Genomic DNA, 18,429 nt, shown 5'->3' on the forward strand with positions numbered 1-18,429 from the left:
ATCGTGTGAAATAGCTTTTCCCTCTGTAAAAGCGCATTTAACCTTTACTTGCCAAACTCCATAGTTTTCAGGCGTGAGGGGAGGAAAGGACAGAGCCATCTGGCCAGAATGTGCACAGGCCATGTCTGCTATTACTTAGAGCAAGACACTTCCCTCGTGCAACACAGATAAAGCCTTGACTCCTTCAGCCACTCTCTCTCCCACTCAGAGCGCAATTAACAGGCAAACAGGGGTGCTATCTTCTTCCTTTGGCAGTCAGCAACATACCTCCATAAATCAAGCAGCAGCAACAGCAACAGCGGCAGCTTGAACACTCTGCTCCAAAACAGCTCTGCTTCTGGGCACCGCAAATCAGTCCAGCATGCAGCGTCCGTTCCACCGTCCGGCAATCAGCAACAGAAACCTGGGACGCCTGGGACAATGTCAGGTCAGACGACTGGACGACTGGAACAACGACTGGGCCCACAACCGATGTCAGCATCGCCCTAGAGCCAGTGCGCCAACTGGACTCATGTACCTCAACCCCGACTGGGCTAGGCGAGCTGGGTAGCACCGCCAGAGACCTCCTTTCTCACAGGAAACAGTCACAGTGCTGTGGACTCACAGCTGAGAGCTGAGAGCACCGGATTCACTGTCTCAATAATACAGTCGTTGCGCAGCAGAGTTTTGCAGAGTCTTGCAGAGTATAAACCACTTGGAGAGCAGCTCTGTAGAATATCTTCCTTTTATTCTGTAACTACAACTATGATACAAAACTATATACAGAGCTGAATATTCTAAGCATAAATCAATGCTACACTGAGAGTCTGCAGCTGCTCTTAGCAGCAATCTTATCTCTAGGATCTCTAACACTCTCACTCTCTCCGATACACTGACTGACTGACTCTCTCTCTCACACACAGATATGTTACTGGGCAGAATAAGTAGATAGGCAGGACACGCCTCCTGCTCTCTGTGTAGAGTCAGCAGAGACCATCAGGAGATGGTCAGGAGATTCTTGGGTATGGGAGGGGTGAAATCTCCTCACTTTCCACAGGGTGGGCACCACTACCGAGAAGGCCCTCTGACTGGTTCTCTGCAACCTCACTTCTCGCAGTGAGGAAACCACCAGAAGGCCCACAGAGCTGGACCTCAGTGTCCGGGCAGAATGATGGGTGTGGAGATGCTCCTTCAGGGATACTGGGCCGAGGCCGATTAGGGCTTTAAAGGTCAGCACCAGCACTTTGAATTGTGCTCAGAAATGTACTGGGAGCCAATGTAGGTCTTTCAGGACTGGTGTTATATGGTCTTGGAGACCACTCCCAGTCACCAGTCTAGCTGCCGCATTCTGGATTAGTTGTAGTTCCCGGGTCACCTTCAAAGGTAGCCCCACATGGAGCGCATTGCAGTAGTCCAAGCAGGAGATAACTAGAGCATGCACCACTCTGGCGAGACAGTCTTCAGCCTTTGACACCTCCTGCTCCCAGTCTTCTTCCACTAACCACTCCTGTTGTCCCACCACCAAGCCCCTGGCTCGTAGCCTTCATGGGTTTCCCAGCTCGTGTCTCCCACCATCCCTCTGTATCTAGCCAGTCAATGACAGCAACCCTGAGCCTAAGGAGGAGGTAATGGACAGGCAGTACCACTCCTAGACTAGTTTTATAAGCTAGAAGGTGGGGAGCCACAAATGGGCTGGCAGAGGGCAGATTGAGGCTGGCGGGGCTATGCCCAGTTCACTCTAATGGAGCAACCTCAGATGTTTCTCAGCATCTATTCCTTGCCCTTTGGGGCAGTGGTGCAGGCTGGGCTCAAGGGGGAGCCAGCTAGATCCCTGCTTTGCAGGGGGGTTGGACTAGATGGCCCTCACAGTCCCTTTGTGATGGCCTGGGACTCAGGCTCAGACTCGGAACCAGAGGAGACTCAGTCTGCACCGGATCCTCTGCCTCAGGCATCATCTGAACCAAGTCTGGGGCCTGATCCTGAAGTCCCAGTCTGCACAGGTTCCCCTGCAACAAACACCAGCTGGGCCGAGTCAGGGGCCTGAGCCTGCCCTGGCTCCAGATGCAGGGATGACCTCGTTGCCTTCAGCTGGGCCATCACTTACAGCTGTTCCACTACCGGTTGGGTCAGGGGAGGCTGAGGCGGTCTCTGGGTCTAGTAACCCACTGACATCTCCCGAGCTGCAGAGACTAAGGTCTGAGAGAAGGAGAGACCTGAGTACTCACCTTCGGGCAAAACAGGGAGGTGAGTAGCTGGGGGATCAGGACTGGCCATTACCCCGACAAAGATAAAAGTCTGTCGGACCCTGCCCCAGGTTGTGGGAGCAACATTGCTTTCTGCTAGATCCTGCCTGAGATCCTGTACCTGTCCTTGCCTGGTTTCCTGCCTCATATCCTGCCTTGGCCCTGTCGGACTGACTTCGTATTCTGGACCGGTCCTGGACCACGTTTCAGTGGTTATCCCCGGGTGCAGAGCACATTTCCAGCTTTACTAGCTTACAATTCGAAGAGAGCAGGCAGCAGCAGCAGGAAGTAGCTTATGCAGTCAAATCATGCCTGTGAGCCTCCCCAAACCTGATGCTGGCACCAAAATATATTGCCTTGCAGGTGTGATATTATGCAATATCACCGAAGCAGGTGCAAAGGAACATCTCGGTCAGTCTATGCAGGCCAGAGATGAAGGGAAATGAAAGCATCTGTGGGCTAGAGGCTAGACCTATGCATCATGTGCATTATGAGTCAATTAGGCCAAGTCCTCTGGGAAGGGGGGTGAGGAGGGTGGGGTTTGAGTAACTGGAAATACAGAGCACTAACAAGCTCTTCCTGCTGCCTGCAAATGCCACGGAGTGATTCAGAACCTGCGGCGGCTGCCGTTTGTTGCAATTAGTCAGGTGGCGTCGGGAGTACAAGGGACAGCGCTCTTTCCCCTAAGGCCTGGTGCAATGGCTCCACACATCATCTAAATCTCCATAACCTTTAGTCTGCTTGCCAGGGGTTCTGGAGATGGAGACCGTCAGACAGAATTGTGCAGTCCAGGCCGCTCTGCCAAGCTCCGAGCCAAAAATATATATTAAAAATCCACGCTACAGCTGGTCAAAGCCCACTGGTTTTCTGGGCAACACTGTAGTGCCACCAAGAAATTAAGAAATTAAGAGGAGCCCATTTTTCCCAAGCAATCTGTTCTACTGGCCGTGAAAGCTGTGTAGCTGTCTTCGCTGTCAGAGGCAGCATGCTTCCATGCCCTCCAACATTTCTCAGATGAAAATAGGGACATCCCCTTCTGCATCAGGAAGCTTCTCCCATGTCTGATGTCTATCACACACATAGATGCCATACGCACATTGACATTGGCCACCTTGAGCCAATTACAACCTCCCTGCCAATCCTGCCTCGCAGGATCGTTGTAAAGGAAATGGTCGAGGGAAGGATAATATGCAACACCTTCCACATATACGTGGAATGAAATAAGCTGCCTTGAGTCCCTGTCAGGGGAAAAAGTGAATAATAATAATAATAATAATAATAATGGCAACACTGAGAATGATCAGGAACATACCAGAGAGTAAATCCTATTGAACTCAGTGGGATTTAAAAAGGTAAAGGGACCCCTGACCATTAGGTCCAGTCGTGGCCGACTCTGGGGTTGCGGCGCTCATCTCGCTTTATTGGCCAAGGAAGCCGGCGTACAGCTTCCGGGTCATGTGGGCAGCATGACTAAGCCGCTTCTGGCGAACCAGAGCAGCGCACGGAAACGCCGTTTACCTTCCCGCCGGAGCGGTACCTATTTATCTACTTGCACTTTGATGTGCTTTTGAACTGCTAGGTTGGCAGGAGCAGGGACCGAGCAATGGGAGCTCACCCCGTCTCGGGGATTCAAACCCCTGACCTTCTGGTCAGCAAGTCCTAGGCTCTGTGGTTTAACCTACAGTGCCACCCGTGTCCCCAGTGGGATTTAGTCCTGAAAAAAATGCTCCGTATTGCAGTGTAAGGCTGCCCTGTCTTTACCCAGTTACCTGGGAGTAAGCTCCATTGAATGGAACTTACTTGTGAGTAGACAGTGTAAGGCTCAGTTTACAATCAAGGTATAAACATTATTCCACCCATTTCCTAAGACATCGCTGGCTGCGGAAGAAATGCAATGAAAGAATTTAAAGCGGACCTTTTCCTTCAAAATTATAGGCAGGGCTTCGTATACACCAGACTTACACCCTCACCTTCGGCCTGGTCTAAAAGTCCACTTATTATATTTGTGATGCTCAAAGAAGACTGAACGGAGGAGCGAATGGCAAAACCACATGCCTCCCCGCTGGCTCGTTTTGAATATTCATCTTGAAACGTGAGCAACTTGCTTCCGGAAGAGTGGCAAGGGATGAGGAAACGAGGGATCTTTGCAATCAAGGAGCTATTTTGCGAAATGTTTGGAAATATATCCGAGGAAGAAAGTGGGGCGGGCCGGAGAACTCCACACAGCCTCCCCAGACAGATGCACCTGGGAAGAGTTCTGTTGGCGGGCATTGTAAGGATACCATGATTCCTTGCTCTCTTTTCAGAGGCAGAGTGGTGTAATGGTTAGAGCAAGGGGGCAGAGTGCCCTTCAGATGGACCCCAGCATCAATCAGCCTCAGCCAGCATTGCCAATGGTGTGATGAGAACCGTGGTCCAACAGCATCCGAGGTGGGCCACTTTGGCTATGGTCCTCTGCCTATGTGAATTATAGGGAAGCCAAGTTACAGGGAACCAGGCAGAGGGTCTTCTCGGTAGTGGCGCCTGCCTTGTGGAACCCCCTCCCACCAGATGTCAAAGGGAACAACAACTACCAGACTTTTAGAAGACATCTGAAGGTAGCCCTGGTTTTTTTGTTGTTGTTGTTTAGTCGTTTTGTCGTGTCCGACTCCTCGTGACCCCATAGACCAGAGCACGCCAGGCACTCCTGTCTTCCACTGCCTCCCGCAGCTTGGTCAAACTCATGCTGGTAGCTTCAAGAACACTGTCCATCCATCTCATCCTCTGTCGTCCCCTTCTCCTGGTGCCCTCCATCTTTCCCAACATCAGGGTCTTTTCCAGGGAGTCTTCTCTTCTCATGAGGTGGCCAAAGTATTGGAGCCTCAGCTTCAGGATCTGTCCTTCCGGTGAGCACTCAGGGCTGATTTCCTTCAGAATGGAGAGGTTTGATCTTCTTGCAGTCCATGGGACTCTCAAGTGTCTCCTCCGGCACCATAATTCAAAAGCATCAATTCTTCGGCGATCAGCCTTCTTTATGGTCTAGCTCTCACTTCCATACATCACTACTGGGAAAACCATAGCTTTAAACTATAGGGACCTTTGTCAGCAAGGTGATGTCGACAGCTTTTTAAGATGCTGTCTAGGTTTTAATGTTTGATGCATTATTGTATTTTAATATTTTGTTGGAAGCCACCCAGAGTGGCTGGGGAAGCCCAGCCAGATAGGCGGGGTATAAATATATTATTATTATTATTATTATTATTATTATTATTATTATTAGTGGTGGTGGTGGTGGTAGGGGCCTCACGGGTCACCTAGTCTAACCCCTTGCAATGCAGGGGTCGGACCTAAAGAATCGCTGACAGGTGGCTGCCCAACTTCTGTTTAAAAACCTCCAAGGAAGGAGACTCTGTGATGGTAACCCTGAAGAGCCGCTGCCAGCCAGTGTTGACTTCACTGACCTAGATGGACAAATGGTTCCAAGGCAGTTTCCTGTGTTTCTAAATATACAGGCTTACCGCTCCTGAAACATGGAAATCCCATTTGTCTGCCAGTACCAACAGCAATTCCTAGACACGTTAAGGGCTGATTGGCACTGTCGAGCAGAAAATTGACGGGGTGCATTAAATTCGCTAAAGTGAATAATTCCCAAGCCGTTCTAAGCCATTCCGCCTTCCGAGGCTTCCTGGTGCTCTGTCTTGCAGCGGTTAAACACATACAACGAAGGTTCCTGTAAACCGTCGTGTAGCGCTGTCTTAACACAATTAAGGGGAATCTGGTGCCAAGCGTGTTTCAAGGAACTCATTAAGTGCATTTATCATCGTTTCCCACAAATCAGCGGCTCTTTTACGAGTCTGTTGCCTATCGTAAAAAACCCCAACCTTTTATTCACTCAGCAGTATCAACCCCTACCATTATGATTTCCATAAATAGAGTGACAGAGGCCACATGTCACAGTTTTTAAAGCTCTCTCTCTCTCTCTCTCCCAACTTCTAACATTTGGTGCTATAGCACAGAGGTCGGAAGAAGATGTTCCGGGACCTACTGATAGCTTGAAGTAGACCCACAAAGCATTCTGATCCCCATTTTCCAAAGCCACTTCCGAGCTGGGGAGGAGGTGGGGTTGCGGGCTTCATCTGCTCCCAGCCCCCGTGAGACCTAGGGGAATCCTCGGCCGCGTCATCCACCCAGCCAGCCAATCGGGTGGCTGGGAGGTGTGTGTGGCCTGCCCTATTTAGGGCTGGCGCGGCCGAGGCTTGCCCTCTTTTCGCAGTGCCAGTTGACTCCGGTTTCCCACCCTCCCTCCCTTTAGGCAGGCTCCTTGACATTGCTATGGACTTCGGTTGGTCGCCGCAAGGGGCCTGGTAGGAATTTTTCCCAATTGGCAAATTTTTAGCCATTTGGTTTTTTGCCTACCTCGTAGCAACTCATCACAGTTAGGCATTAGTTTGGGAGGGTTAAGTGTATTGGGGGGGGGAGGAAGTGCCATCGCCTCCCCCCACAGCAAAGGGTAGTCTGATAAAGGACTCTGGGGGGCGTGGCCCTGTCCGAAGCCTATGGAGGTGTGGGCCTAAGGCATGCCCCCGAGCGGTGACCCCGGAGGAGCTCCTAGTTGATGTGCCTCAGCAGGACTCCTCCTACTGATGGTTAACCCTCGTCGGTCTTCACGCAATTGGCTGAAGCCGGCTAGTCGATAGGACCAATGCCTAAGCCAATAACCGCTCATTTCTGTAATCAATAAAGTTGTGGTCTATTTCGCCCATTAACCTAATACTCGGTGTATCGTGCCTTTATTTCTTCCAGGGGAAGGCGGGAACTCGCCAAGCAAATGGACAGCTGTGTTAGCAGAGAAGACTGGTCTTTTTTTGGCAAATGGAGCGCTTGCTCCACCAAGACAGACAGGTGTGAGCTGGCTGGTGGCTGACTGAGGTTGGCTGGGCAACTCCACATTCTCTGTAACAGACCATTTCCCCTCTCTGGATGTAAACTGGTGGGAACCAACAACCAAGCGGCTCCGTTTCCCCTTGCCCCACGATAAGCAAGCAGCAGACGGTGGAGAGAAGGTGTTTATTATGAGAGAGGGCAGGGAGCCCAGTCTGCAGGCGGCTCACTCCAATCTCTTTCTCTGCAGTTTGAACTGCTAAGGACGCTTTTATGCAAGGAAGAGAGAGGCTCTGCCTGGAATGTCATTAAGAGCTTATTGGCCTCCGCTGGTTTCTGCTTCCTTCCTGGCCTCGCTTCTCACCTGGGCTGACAATATTGTGTCTGCGGAGCCTCGGAGATGGCAAACCGGCCAATTAAGTCGTCTCGTTCCCGGCTGAGGAATGATCAGCCACCAAATCCCAAGGCGACAAGAGAAGGGCTGCTTTTGAGGTAAAGCAAAATGAAAAAGGTTGGCGGTGTGGGGGGAGCAGCAGAGAGGAGTCTTTCCTGCAGCTGCTGATGGGCCTGAAAGACATCTTTGTGCCGTTAGGTGGTGGTACCAGGATCATAGCGTGCAGCCTTGCTGGGATCTCCTGCGGAATTGGTTCAAAAAACTGCATATGCACGCCAAGCCTTGCTGCCGTTTTGCAAGTGTTGAGGTGAATTTGAGCCAGGGTTCAGTGTCATCTCTTCTCACAGCATGGCAGGGACTACATAGACGATCCTCTGGGTTCCTTCCAGTGCGACAATTCTGTGGCTCTGTGGCGCTGTGGGTTAAACCACAGAGCCTAGGACTTGCCGATCAGAAGGTTGGCAGTTCAAATCCCCGTGATGGGGTGAGCTCCCGTTGCTCGGACCCTGCTCCTGCCAAGCTAGCAGTTCGAAAGCACGTCAAAGTGCAAGTAGATAAATAGGTACCACTCCAGCGGGAAGGTAAACGGCGTTTCCGTGCGCTGCTCTGGTTCGCCAGAAGCGGCTTAGTCATGCTGGCCACATGACCCGGAAGCTGTACGCCGGTTCCCTAGGCCAATAAAGCGAGATGAGTGCCGCAACCCCAGAGTCAGCCACAACTCAACCTAATGGTTACCTTTACCTTTATGGTGCATTGCCATACCTGCAGCTTTGTAAACAGAGTGCACCGGATCAGGCCAATGGCCCATCTAGTCCAGCATCCTGTTCTCACAGTGGCCAACTAGATGCCTGTGAAACCTACAAGCAGGATTTGAGCACCACAGCCCTCTTCCCTCTTGCAGTTTCCAGCAGCTGGAATTCAGAAGCACAGCTGCTTCTGACAGTGGAGTTCAGAGCACAGTCCCTGTGGCTGGCAGCCATTGCTGGCCTTCTCCTCCATGAATCCTCTGTTACAGCCGCCCAGCTTGCTAGCCATCATGGCAGTTTGTGGGAGAGAAATCCATAGTTCAACCAAGCGCTGTGCAAAAAAATAAATGCTTTCTTTTGTCTGCCTTGAACCTCCTACATGTCCACGAGTTCTGGCGTTATGGGCCTCTTATTTCCATACCGTTCGCCTCACCTGCAGTGTAAGGATAATCTCACAACTTGCCTTACGGAAGAACGTAGGATCAAGTCAAACACTAGACTGGAAAACTGCCTTTTGTGCCAAAGAGAGGCATAGCATAGAGGCAGGGGGACCTCAAAGGCCCTCTAGTCCAAATTTAGGAAATCTGCTGTATGGCATCCCTAGTAGGCGACCATCCAGCCCCTGCTTAAAAACCTCTAGCAGTCTGTTCCACTGTCAGTGAAACTGAAAATGGCAGGAAAGGAAGGCGCAGGTTAATTCTGTGTCCAGGGCGGCTGTCTACCAGCTCCACCTGGTACGCAGGATGAGGCCCTACCTGCCTGTGGACTGTCTTGCCAGAGTGGTGCATGCTCTAGTTATCTCCTGCTTGGACTACTCCAATGCGCTCTACGTGGGGCTACCTTTGAAGGTGACCTGGAAACTGCAACTAATCCAGAATACGGCAGCTAGACTGGTGACTGGGAGTGGCCGCCGGGACCACATAACACCGGTTCTGAGAGATCTGCATTGGCTCCCAGTACGTTTCTGAGCACAATTCAAAGTGTTGGTGTTGACCTTTAAAGCCCTAAAAGGCCTCAGTCCTGTATACCTAAAGGAGTGTCTCCACCCCCATCATTCTGCCCGGACACTGAGATCCAGCGCCGAGGGCCTTCTGGTGGTTCCTTCATTGTGAGAAGTGAGGTTACAGGGAACCAGACAGAGGGCCTTCTCGGTAGTGGCGCCCACCCTGTGAACCCTTCAGATGTGAAGGAAATAAGCAGTTATCTTATCTTTAAGAGACATCTGAAGGCAGCCCTGTTTAGGGAAGTTTTTAATATTTAATGCTGTATTGTTTTTAATACTTGCTAGGAAGCCGCCCAGAGTGGCTGGGGAAACTCAGCCAGATGGGTGGGGTATAAATATATTATTATTATTATTATTATTATTATTATTATTATTATTATTATTATTATTGACATCAGCAAGCAAAACAATAGCAGATTGATAATGCAGAGGGTTTTCTTGCTGGTAGCGCCCTCCCTGTGGAACGCCTTTCCCCGTGTTTTTATATTCTGCTGGAAGCTGCCCAGAATGGCTACAAAAACCTACCCAGATGGGTGGGGTATAAATAATAGAATTATTGTTGTTGCTGTTGTTATTATTCTGTGGTCTAAACCACAGAGCCTACTACTTGCCAATCCGAAGGCCAGCTGTTTGAACCCCCGCGATGGGGTGAGCTCCCGTTGCTGGGTCCCTGCTCCTGTCAACCTAGCAGTTTGAAAGCACATCAAAGTGCAAGTAGATAAATAGGTACCGCTCTGGCGGGAAGGTAAACGCCGTTTCCGTGCACTGCTCTGGTTTGCCAGAAACGGCTTAGTCATGCTGGCCACATGACCCGAAAGTTGTCTGTGGACAAACGTCGGCTCCCTCGGCCTATAGAGCGAGATGAGCGCGCAACCGCAGAGTCGTCCATGACTGGACTTAACGGTCAGGGGTCCCTTTACCACTCTGTAAACATGGTCAGGTCACATGAAAAACTTAAATCCAGGTAGAAATTGAGACAGGTGGAGACAAGCCTGAGGAGGCTTCCAGTGCCGTTTTTTCCCCTTACCAGCAAGACAAGAATCACTGGTCCTTGGTAGATGTAGTCTATATACTTCCCCGATTCCTTTCCAAACCAGCACCTGCAAACAGAACATCATTTCTTAAGCATGTGCAAATCTCACTGTGGTGTTTGCCTCCTAGGAGGGTCATAAGGAAAGGATTAAATGAGTGTGATGTGATTGGCCAGAGAGAAACTGAGGGGAGGAGTTAAAGTGAGAGGTGGAGTTGTGTGAAAGTCAGTTGAGAGTGGGGAGTTGGAGAAGGAAGAGGGAGGATATAAGTCTGTGGGTTGGTCGTGTTGTGTGGTGAGAGAGTGAGAGGAACTGTTAGGTGGAGTCGGATAGATAGTTGGGATAATCAGTTTGAAGTTGTTAGGAACGTATAGGACAGTAAAAGAAACTAAGATTAAGAAACTGCCAAGAAATATTAACTGAAACCATAAGCTTGTTCATCCCTATAAAATAAACTTGATCATTTATTAATGTTAACAACTGTCTGGACTCCATGTGTACCCGAGAGAAACGGGTTGGTGGCAGCGAAGAAAGCAATCACAGTGGTGGCACAGGGATCAATAGACCGTCAAACGTCCAGGGACCCTGTGTGATCACCACACTCAACTATCAACTAAACTAAACTAAGGCTGGCTTTGATCTTGAAGGATTGCACACAACTAAATCTTCTGAGATGCCACTTCGTTTTTCAGCACAATTGCGCATGGGAAAGGAAACGGGTGAATCTGGTGTGTGTCCCCATTGTATGCGCTCCCTTTCAACAGAGACGGTAATGGCAGATTGCAAGTTTCCAACAGCCCTTGCAATGCGCATACATAGTCACATGTCTGAGGTGCACTCCTCACTTTCAAGTCTGCTGTGGAGATGAGGAGATATTTTCCTCCTTCAGAGTTTACACATGCTCTCACATGTCATCCAATTAACAAGCGTTTGGCTGGTTCCTAGCAAAAGGATGAGGTGAGGAATCGGGAAGAAATGGCCTTCAAACAGCTGTCAGGTACTTGAAAATATGTGGCGACTCCCTTCCTTCAAAGCACCCAGCTCTGGAAACTGACAGATAGAATCCTGTCCATCCTACCGTCGTGACAATTTGCACTTTCCATTGTCCCTGGTTAGAGCGCATGCACACAGACGCTGGCGCCTGCTAAGGAGTCTTTTGACTCAGCTGCTCAATCATGAGAAATGGATGAAAAGGTTTTACTCACTGCTCGTTTTCATAATGCAGCTTGCAGACAGCCCAGGCGATAATAATTGGACAAGGAATACCTGCAAAAGCAGTGGGGCAGGGGGAAAAGAGAGATGGTCCAGGTAGCTTTGACAAATTAGTGTGCCTTCTCTGTGCTGTTGTGCAGCCCCCTTTGCACACACACACACACACACACACACACACACACACACACAAACCCCATGGACACCTTCACCCCCTTTCGTACCTACCATAGCTGTCAACTTACAGATTTGAAAATAAGGGACCAGAAGCCTCGAAAATAAGGGATCAGCAGCCAAAATAAGGGATTTTGCTTAGCTTATACCATGGGTCTGCAACCTTTAAGACAAAAAGAGCCACTTGGACCTGTTTCCGAAGAAAAAAAAACCTGGAAGCCGCAAAACTCATCATTATAAAAATAACTTTTTTGTCACTTTTTTATTATTTCTTTGTTTGACCCCTCAGAATTACTCCTCCTCATAGAAATAAACGTTAAATTAACAAGTTACCTTTTTGTGTGTGTGTGTTCTTCATTCCCCTTCAAAACAGTGACCAGCGTACATGCCCCCTTTCAATGCAGTGACCAGCGTACATGCCCCTTACAATGTAGCGGGCCGGCGGGCGGGAAGGTGACGTCGGGAGGGTGCGTGACTAACACACGCATTGCCCCATGTGATGTCACAGCCAGTACAGCACCCGCCACAGTGGGGAGTGTCGGGGCGCACAATGCACCTCCTCCCCTCGCTAGTATCCGTCCCGGAGCCGCGGCAAAGGTGTAAAAGAGCCACATGCGGCTCCGGAGCCGCGGGTTGCAGACCCCTGGTTTATACAGAAATCCACCACTGATGGAGCCATGCTGCTTTTGCTGCAACTGACTGTGTTTTGCAGGGGGTTGGACTAGATGATCCTAAGGGTCTACAACTCCCACCAAAGAAGAGTGGCAGACAAAACTGATGAACGATGTCGAGATGGCAAAGTTTACAGGCAGAATTAGAAACCAGGAAGAGGACCTCTTTAATAAAGATTGGGGAAAGTTTATAATTTAGTTGAAAAGCTGTTGTAAAGAGTTACATACATTGGTAGGATTGACAGAAAACTTGTAGCAAAAATTTGAACTATGGACGGACAAATGATTTATAAAAATAGAGTTATGAAAGGGATGCAGAGGGGGAAGTCCCTACATTAAGATGTTGCACTGGTTGGAGGGTATGCTAAGCAGCACGTCGGGGCTGCTGTCATCCTGGTACAAGGAGTTCCATCAGCCCTTCCCCGCCCGAGAGGGGGGGGAGGGAGAGAGACTCTCGCCCGTGCCGCCCGCAAGCCTGGCATGAGATGGTTGCGGCGCCCTTCTGTGTCCCTCCCCATCCCCTCCTCTTCCTCCTCCCTCAGGCCGCCTCCTCAGCAGCCGCTGCCGCCTCCAGCTTCCCCTGGCAGCGTGGTGGAAGTCTCACAAGACAGGGGCTGCCTGCCCGCCCGCCGCCACCCGTCTCCTCACGACACGCCCCTGAGGGGGAAAAGGGAGAGACGGAGACATGGCAGCTCGTGCGCACACGCTCTCTAGCGGCGGAGGACCCTGAGCCACTGCTTCGCTCCCGAGCCGGGTGAGCATGAAACCCAGGAAATTTAAGGGACATCATCAATAAGGGACACGGAGCTGGGATAAGGGAGTTTTCCACCAAATAAGGGACGGTTGACAGCTATGGTACCTACTCCTTCTCCCAGCCACAAACGCCCACTCGACCGCTTCGACTGGCAGACTTGGCACTGCTACTGCTGCCCCATAATATCTGTTCTGCATTTGTAAGGACTTGGTTTTTTTTAAGCGTGGCAGCACTTTGGACCTCCCTGCCTACTGATATCAGGCAGCTGGCTCTTCTCTGCGAGACCTAAAAACATTTTTTGTTGTTGTTTAGACAAGCCTACAGTGTGTTACTTACACCATCCGATGAAGAGGAAAACCCACTTCCTCAGCTTGTCTGTCGAGTAGGTCATGACGATGGCCGTGTGCAGGTAGCAGCCTTCCACAAACATCCAAAAGAAATTGGTCACCACAAAGTAGTTGAAGATGGCTGTGATGCAGCGGCACCACAGCTAGAAAGGGAAACAGAAGGGAAGCACAGGTGAGGCCTACAGGGCAGGTGAACACTTCCTCGTTAAGTTTAATTGGTTTAATTGACACTGAAGTGGGAATGGCTATGTGTATTCATGAAGGCTTTAACACGGGGGTTTTCCATGGGGCTACACTGATGGCAAGAATAGGACTCTGAACTCTAACGGAGTCGATAATGAACTATGGTTGTTTCCTGCTAGCTAGCACAGGAGTGTTTAACCTTAGATCACATGAGAGGTATTGAATTGCAAATCTGCCGTCTTGGAAGGGTGGCATCTGCCAATTTTTTTTTGTTCCCAGACTCTGTGAGATATAAATGACGCTCTCCAGGTAAACAGCCTAAAACAGGATGCCGGATGGAATACAGGCTGTGGGGAGAATCAGACCTCTGCTTCTAGGTCTGTTGGAATTATTTCTGTTGGAATTATTTCATATTTTGTCAGGTACTTGGAGCATATGCCTTGGCGTATGTCTTATAGAACTGTTTGGATGTATCATTTGATGTTTCTGTTATGGTATGAAGAAAGTTCTGCAAGTAAAGTTTTTAATTAAACTAATGGGCCTTGGCAATGTTTTTATTTCAAAAGGAGTTCGTTTTTATGCATCCAGTTGCTTCAAACTGTGCAATATTAATATCTGTAATATTCCTGACCTGCTGGGATAATTCAGCCTAAACAAGACTTTTTATTGTGCGCCCGCAATATACAAGTGAAAATAATTGCAGAAATCTATTTTGCATTTTTCACATTGACATGTCCTTCAATGATCACAGCAACCTTGTAAGGTGGGCTAGGCTGAGAGATCCATGATAGACTTAGGGTAGGGTTTGGGGTTTTTTTTTGGCTGAGCAGAGTCTGCCAGGTCTTATCCATATATACCAGGCATAGGCAAACTCGGCCCTCCAGATGCTTTGGGACTACAATTCCCATCATCCCTGACCACTGGTCCTGTTAGCTAGGGATCATGGGAGTTGTAGTCCCCAAAATCTGGAGGGCCTCATATATACCTTCAGGTAAGCGCCATTGAAAGCAATGGAACTTTCTTATGAGTAGACCTATATAGGATTGCCCTATTTCTCATGGTGTGGGGCACTAGGTTTTTGAGAATGCACTGATTCCCTGCTCCCTAACGAATGGAAATAATATCCACCCAACCCTTTGTCTGTTGAGAATTAGCAGGTGTTGCCCACAATATTGGAGCAGATTTTTCCATCCGAAGGGACTAAAAATGCCACACTGTGTTAGATGGGTCTGAAATGTTATAGGGCAACAGCCTAGGCTCCTATATCTGAATGACTCTATTTGAAAAAGAATTAATTAAAAATACATTATTATTATTATTATTATTTTTAAAAAGTTTCCGCTTCAGAAAATGAAGAAAATGGCTTAATTCCCTCCAGACTCGCAAGCTCACAGCTCACAAAGCATGTGATTAGACATACCATTCCTTAAACAGGTACTAATCAATTCTCCTTTTCGGAGAGACATAAAATTATACAGCCAGCTGATTAAGCTGAGCTAAAAGAAAGGCCTTGTCTTGTCTCCCCGAGGAACCCGAACTCTGGGCTTCATTTGCACAAAACACGAAAGATCTTCATGCGGGGGGAAATAAGTGAGGGCAGCCCACCCTCCCTCTCTCGCCCATGCAATTAAAAGGCAAAGAATGAGCTTCTCGTGATCAGTAGATAAGTTCATTTCCATTCTCAATTTACCTGGAACTCATTTAAGAGGCAAATAAATCGCTTGGGGGAATCAGGTCAATGACCCATCTTGGTCCAGCATCCTAGCATCCCAGCATTCAGATGGGCTTTGACACCATCTGCACTATGTACTGGATAGTTCAGCTGGTTAGAGCGTGGTGCTGATAACGGCAAGGTTGCAGGTTCGATCCCCTTAAGGGACAGCTGTATATTCTTGGGTTGGACTAGATGATCCTCAGGGTCCCCTCCAGCTCTACAGTTCTATGATTCAAAGAACTAGGACGCCACTTTATGTAGTCTGGCTTACACCAAAGAGAATCCTGGGAGCTGTGGTTTGTTAATAATAATAATAATAATAATAATAATAATAATAATAATGATGATGATGATGATGATGATGACCTGGGCTTAGAGCGGCTAACACCACTAAAATTACAATAAAAACTTAATAGGAAAAAACAAACCCAATTTAAAATACAGGTTAAAATGCAATTTAAAATGCAGCCTCATTTTAAAAGTAGCCCATAAATCAAAACCATAAGGGGGGGTGGAACAGAAGGGTCAGACTGAGTCCAAGCCAAAGGCCAGGCGGAACAGCTCTGTCTTGCAGGCCTTGCGGAAAAATGTCAAGTCCCGCAGGGCCCTAGTCTCTTGTGACAGAGCGTTCTACCACATCGGGGCCAGTACTGAAAAGGCCCTGGCCCTAGTTGAGACCAATCTAACCACCTTGAGACCTGGGACCTCCAAAGTGTTGTCATTTGTGGACCTTAAGGTCCTCCGTGGGGCATACCAGGAGAGGCGGTCCCATAGGTACATGGGTCCTAGGGTGCTTACAGCTGGTAGGAGACCCCCCCCCCAGTCCCCTCACAGAGCTACAATTCCCAGAGTCCCCTGGGAAGAGGGATTTGTTGTTAAACAACTCTGGGAACTGTAGTTCCGTGAGGGGGATTGAGGGTGGTGGTTTCTCTTAACAACTCTCAGTCCCTCTAAGAAACCACATCTCCCAGGAGTCTTTGTGAGTTGGGGGGGGGGAGCCAGGACTGGCTCAGAATATTTGCCTGGACGTTGTCCAGGATAACAAAAGAAAAGGAGAGATGAGTTAAGGCAGAATGAGGTGAAAACCATAATTCTGAGGCGTTGACAAGGAGGGGCTATAAATTCAGTCTGGCACAATCCTATTATTTAGGACTGGGCCCTGTCTAAGAGGCAGGGGTTATTTATAGAAATGATCTTTTCTGGGGGAGAAAAGATTAATGGATTGAATTTGTTTCCCCTTCCTTCTTCTCAAGGTACCATCAAGACCTGGGTGAGGTGTAGCGTCATAAATTACTTTAAAGTTCTTGTAAGGATCAGACTACTGGGGGGGGGGGAGAGAAAAAAATGAATGCATATAGCAGGGTCTAAAACTTTGGGAATAAAATGCATTTGTGTGTGTGTGTGTGTGTGTGTGTGTGTGTGTGTTCAGTACATATAAAATAAGCGAGGTCTGCAACAAAATGTTGCAGCGCAGAGTACTTCTGCTTAGAGTGCCAGCCAGCCAGCCAGCCTCTCCCAGGACGGTCCATTCCATTCCTGCTATGTTTCTGAGTCCCTCCATAGCTCAGTGGCCATAGCCTGGCAGCAGAGGACGTATCCTGCATGCAGAAGTTCCAGCTTCAGTCCCCTGCATCTCTGGGTAGGGATGGGAGAGACCCCTTCTGAATCTACGGAGAGCTGCTGTCAGTGTAAACAATACTGAGCTCAATAGACTAAAGGTCTGTCTCAATATAAGGCAGGCATAGGCAAACTCGGCCCTCCAGATGTTTTGGGACTACAACTCCCATCATCCCTGACCACTGATAGCTAGGGGTGATGGGAGTTGTAGTCCCAAAACATCTGGAGGGCCGAGTTTGCCTATGCCTGGTATAAGGTTGCTTCCTAGGTAAGCCGCAGTGTCTGGACTCAGCCTTAAGGGTAGCCCCATGTGGAACGCATTACAGCAAACCAATCTTGATGTCGACAATGCACAGATCACTGTGGTCAGGTCATCCCTGTACAACAACGGCCTCTGGGGCACCAGCCCAAGCTGGAAGATGGTACGCATAGCTACTGTGACCACTTAAACTGAGACCCTCCCTGCCTGCAGACTGTCTCGCCAGAGTGGTGCATGCTCTGGTTATCGCCCGCTTGGACTACAGCAATGTGCTGTACATGGGGCTACCTTTGAAGGTGACCTGGAAACTGCAGTTAATCCAGAATGCAGCAGCTAGACTGGTGACTGGGAGTGGCCACCGAGAACACGTAATACTAGTCTTGAAAGACCTACTGTACATTGGCTCCCAGTACGTTTCCGAGCACAATTCAAAGTGTTGGTGCTGACCTTTAAAGCCCTAAACAGCCTTGGCCCAGTATATCTGAAAGAGTGTCTCCACCTCCATCGTTCAGCCCGGACACTGAGGTCCAGTGCTGAGGGCCTTCTGGCAGTTTCCTCGCTGCAAGAAGCCAAGTTACAGGGAACCAGGCAGAGGGCCTTCTCGGTAGTGGCACCCGCCCTGTGGAACGCCCTCCCATCAGATGTCAAAGAAATAAACCACTATTTGACTTTTAGAAGACATCTGAAAGCAGCCCTGCTTAGGGAAGTTTTTAATGTTTGATGTTTTATCATGTTTTTGATATTCTGTTGCGAGCTGCCCAGAGTGGCTGATGAAACCCAGCCAAACAGGTGGAATATGAATATATTATTATTATTATTATTATTATTATTATTATTATTATTATTACTACTACTACTACTACTACTACTACAACAAGGGACCCAGGTGTACGCCCAGATGTCACACCAGCTCTGTAAAGATGAGCACTACCCTGTCTCAAGCAGCCACCCTACAAGGCTGGGGAAAGCTTCATGGAACCATAATACTGTAGAGTTGGAAGGGGTCGTGATGCCCATCTAGTCCAACCCCCTGCAATACCCCCCTGGGTCTTTTGCCCCAATGTGGGACTCGAACCCACCACCCTGAGGTTAATAGTCTCACGCTATACCAACCGAGCTATCCCATCTGAAGACCTCGGAACCACCTGCCCGCAAGTCCTTTGTCTTGCCAGCATTCAACTACCGGGTCTCCATCCAGCCTCCCACTTCGAATTCGCTGTGCCTGAACGCATCAGTTTCCCCGCT

The 18,429-nt window shown here is 49.1% G+C and overlaps 1 protein-coding gene across 5 annotated transcripts in view; it reads right to left on the reverse strand.

The window, feature by feature from the left end:
* Positions 1–18,429, reverse strand: part of CRHR2 (corticotropin releasing hormone receptor 2) — a 201,920-nt gene that overhangs the window by 31,749 nt on the left and 151,742 nt on the right. For 4 of the 5 annotated variants that reach the window (XM_081163801.1, XM_081163803.1, XM_081163802.1 and 1 more), the window contains 3 exons: positions 13,401–13,554; positions 11,462–11,522; positions 10,253–10,325 (listed from right to left, as the gene is read on the reverse strand). In XM_081163801.1, the coding sequence (XP_081019927.1) occupies positions 10,253–10,325; positions 11,462–11,522; positions 13,401–13,554 (288 nt within the window). The remainder of the gene's footprint in view (positions 1–10,252; positions 10,326–11,461; positions 11,523–13,400; positions 13,555–18,429) is intronic. The other variant, XM_081163804.1, reaches the window with a different exon arrangement.

This window comes from Podarcis bocagei, assembly GCF_964188305.1.
Source record: "Podarcis bocagei genome assembly, chromosome: 12".
Classification (NCBI taxonomy): Eukaryota; Metazoa; Chordata; class Lepidosauria; order Squamata; family Lacertidae; genus Podarcis; species Podarcis bocagei.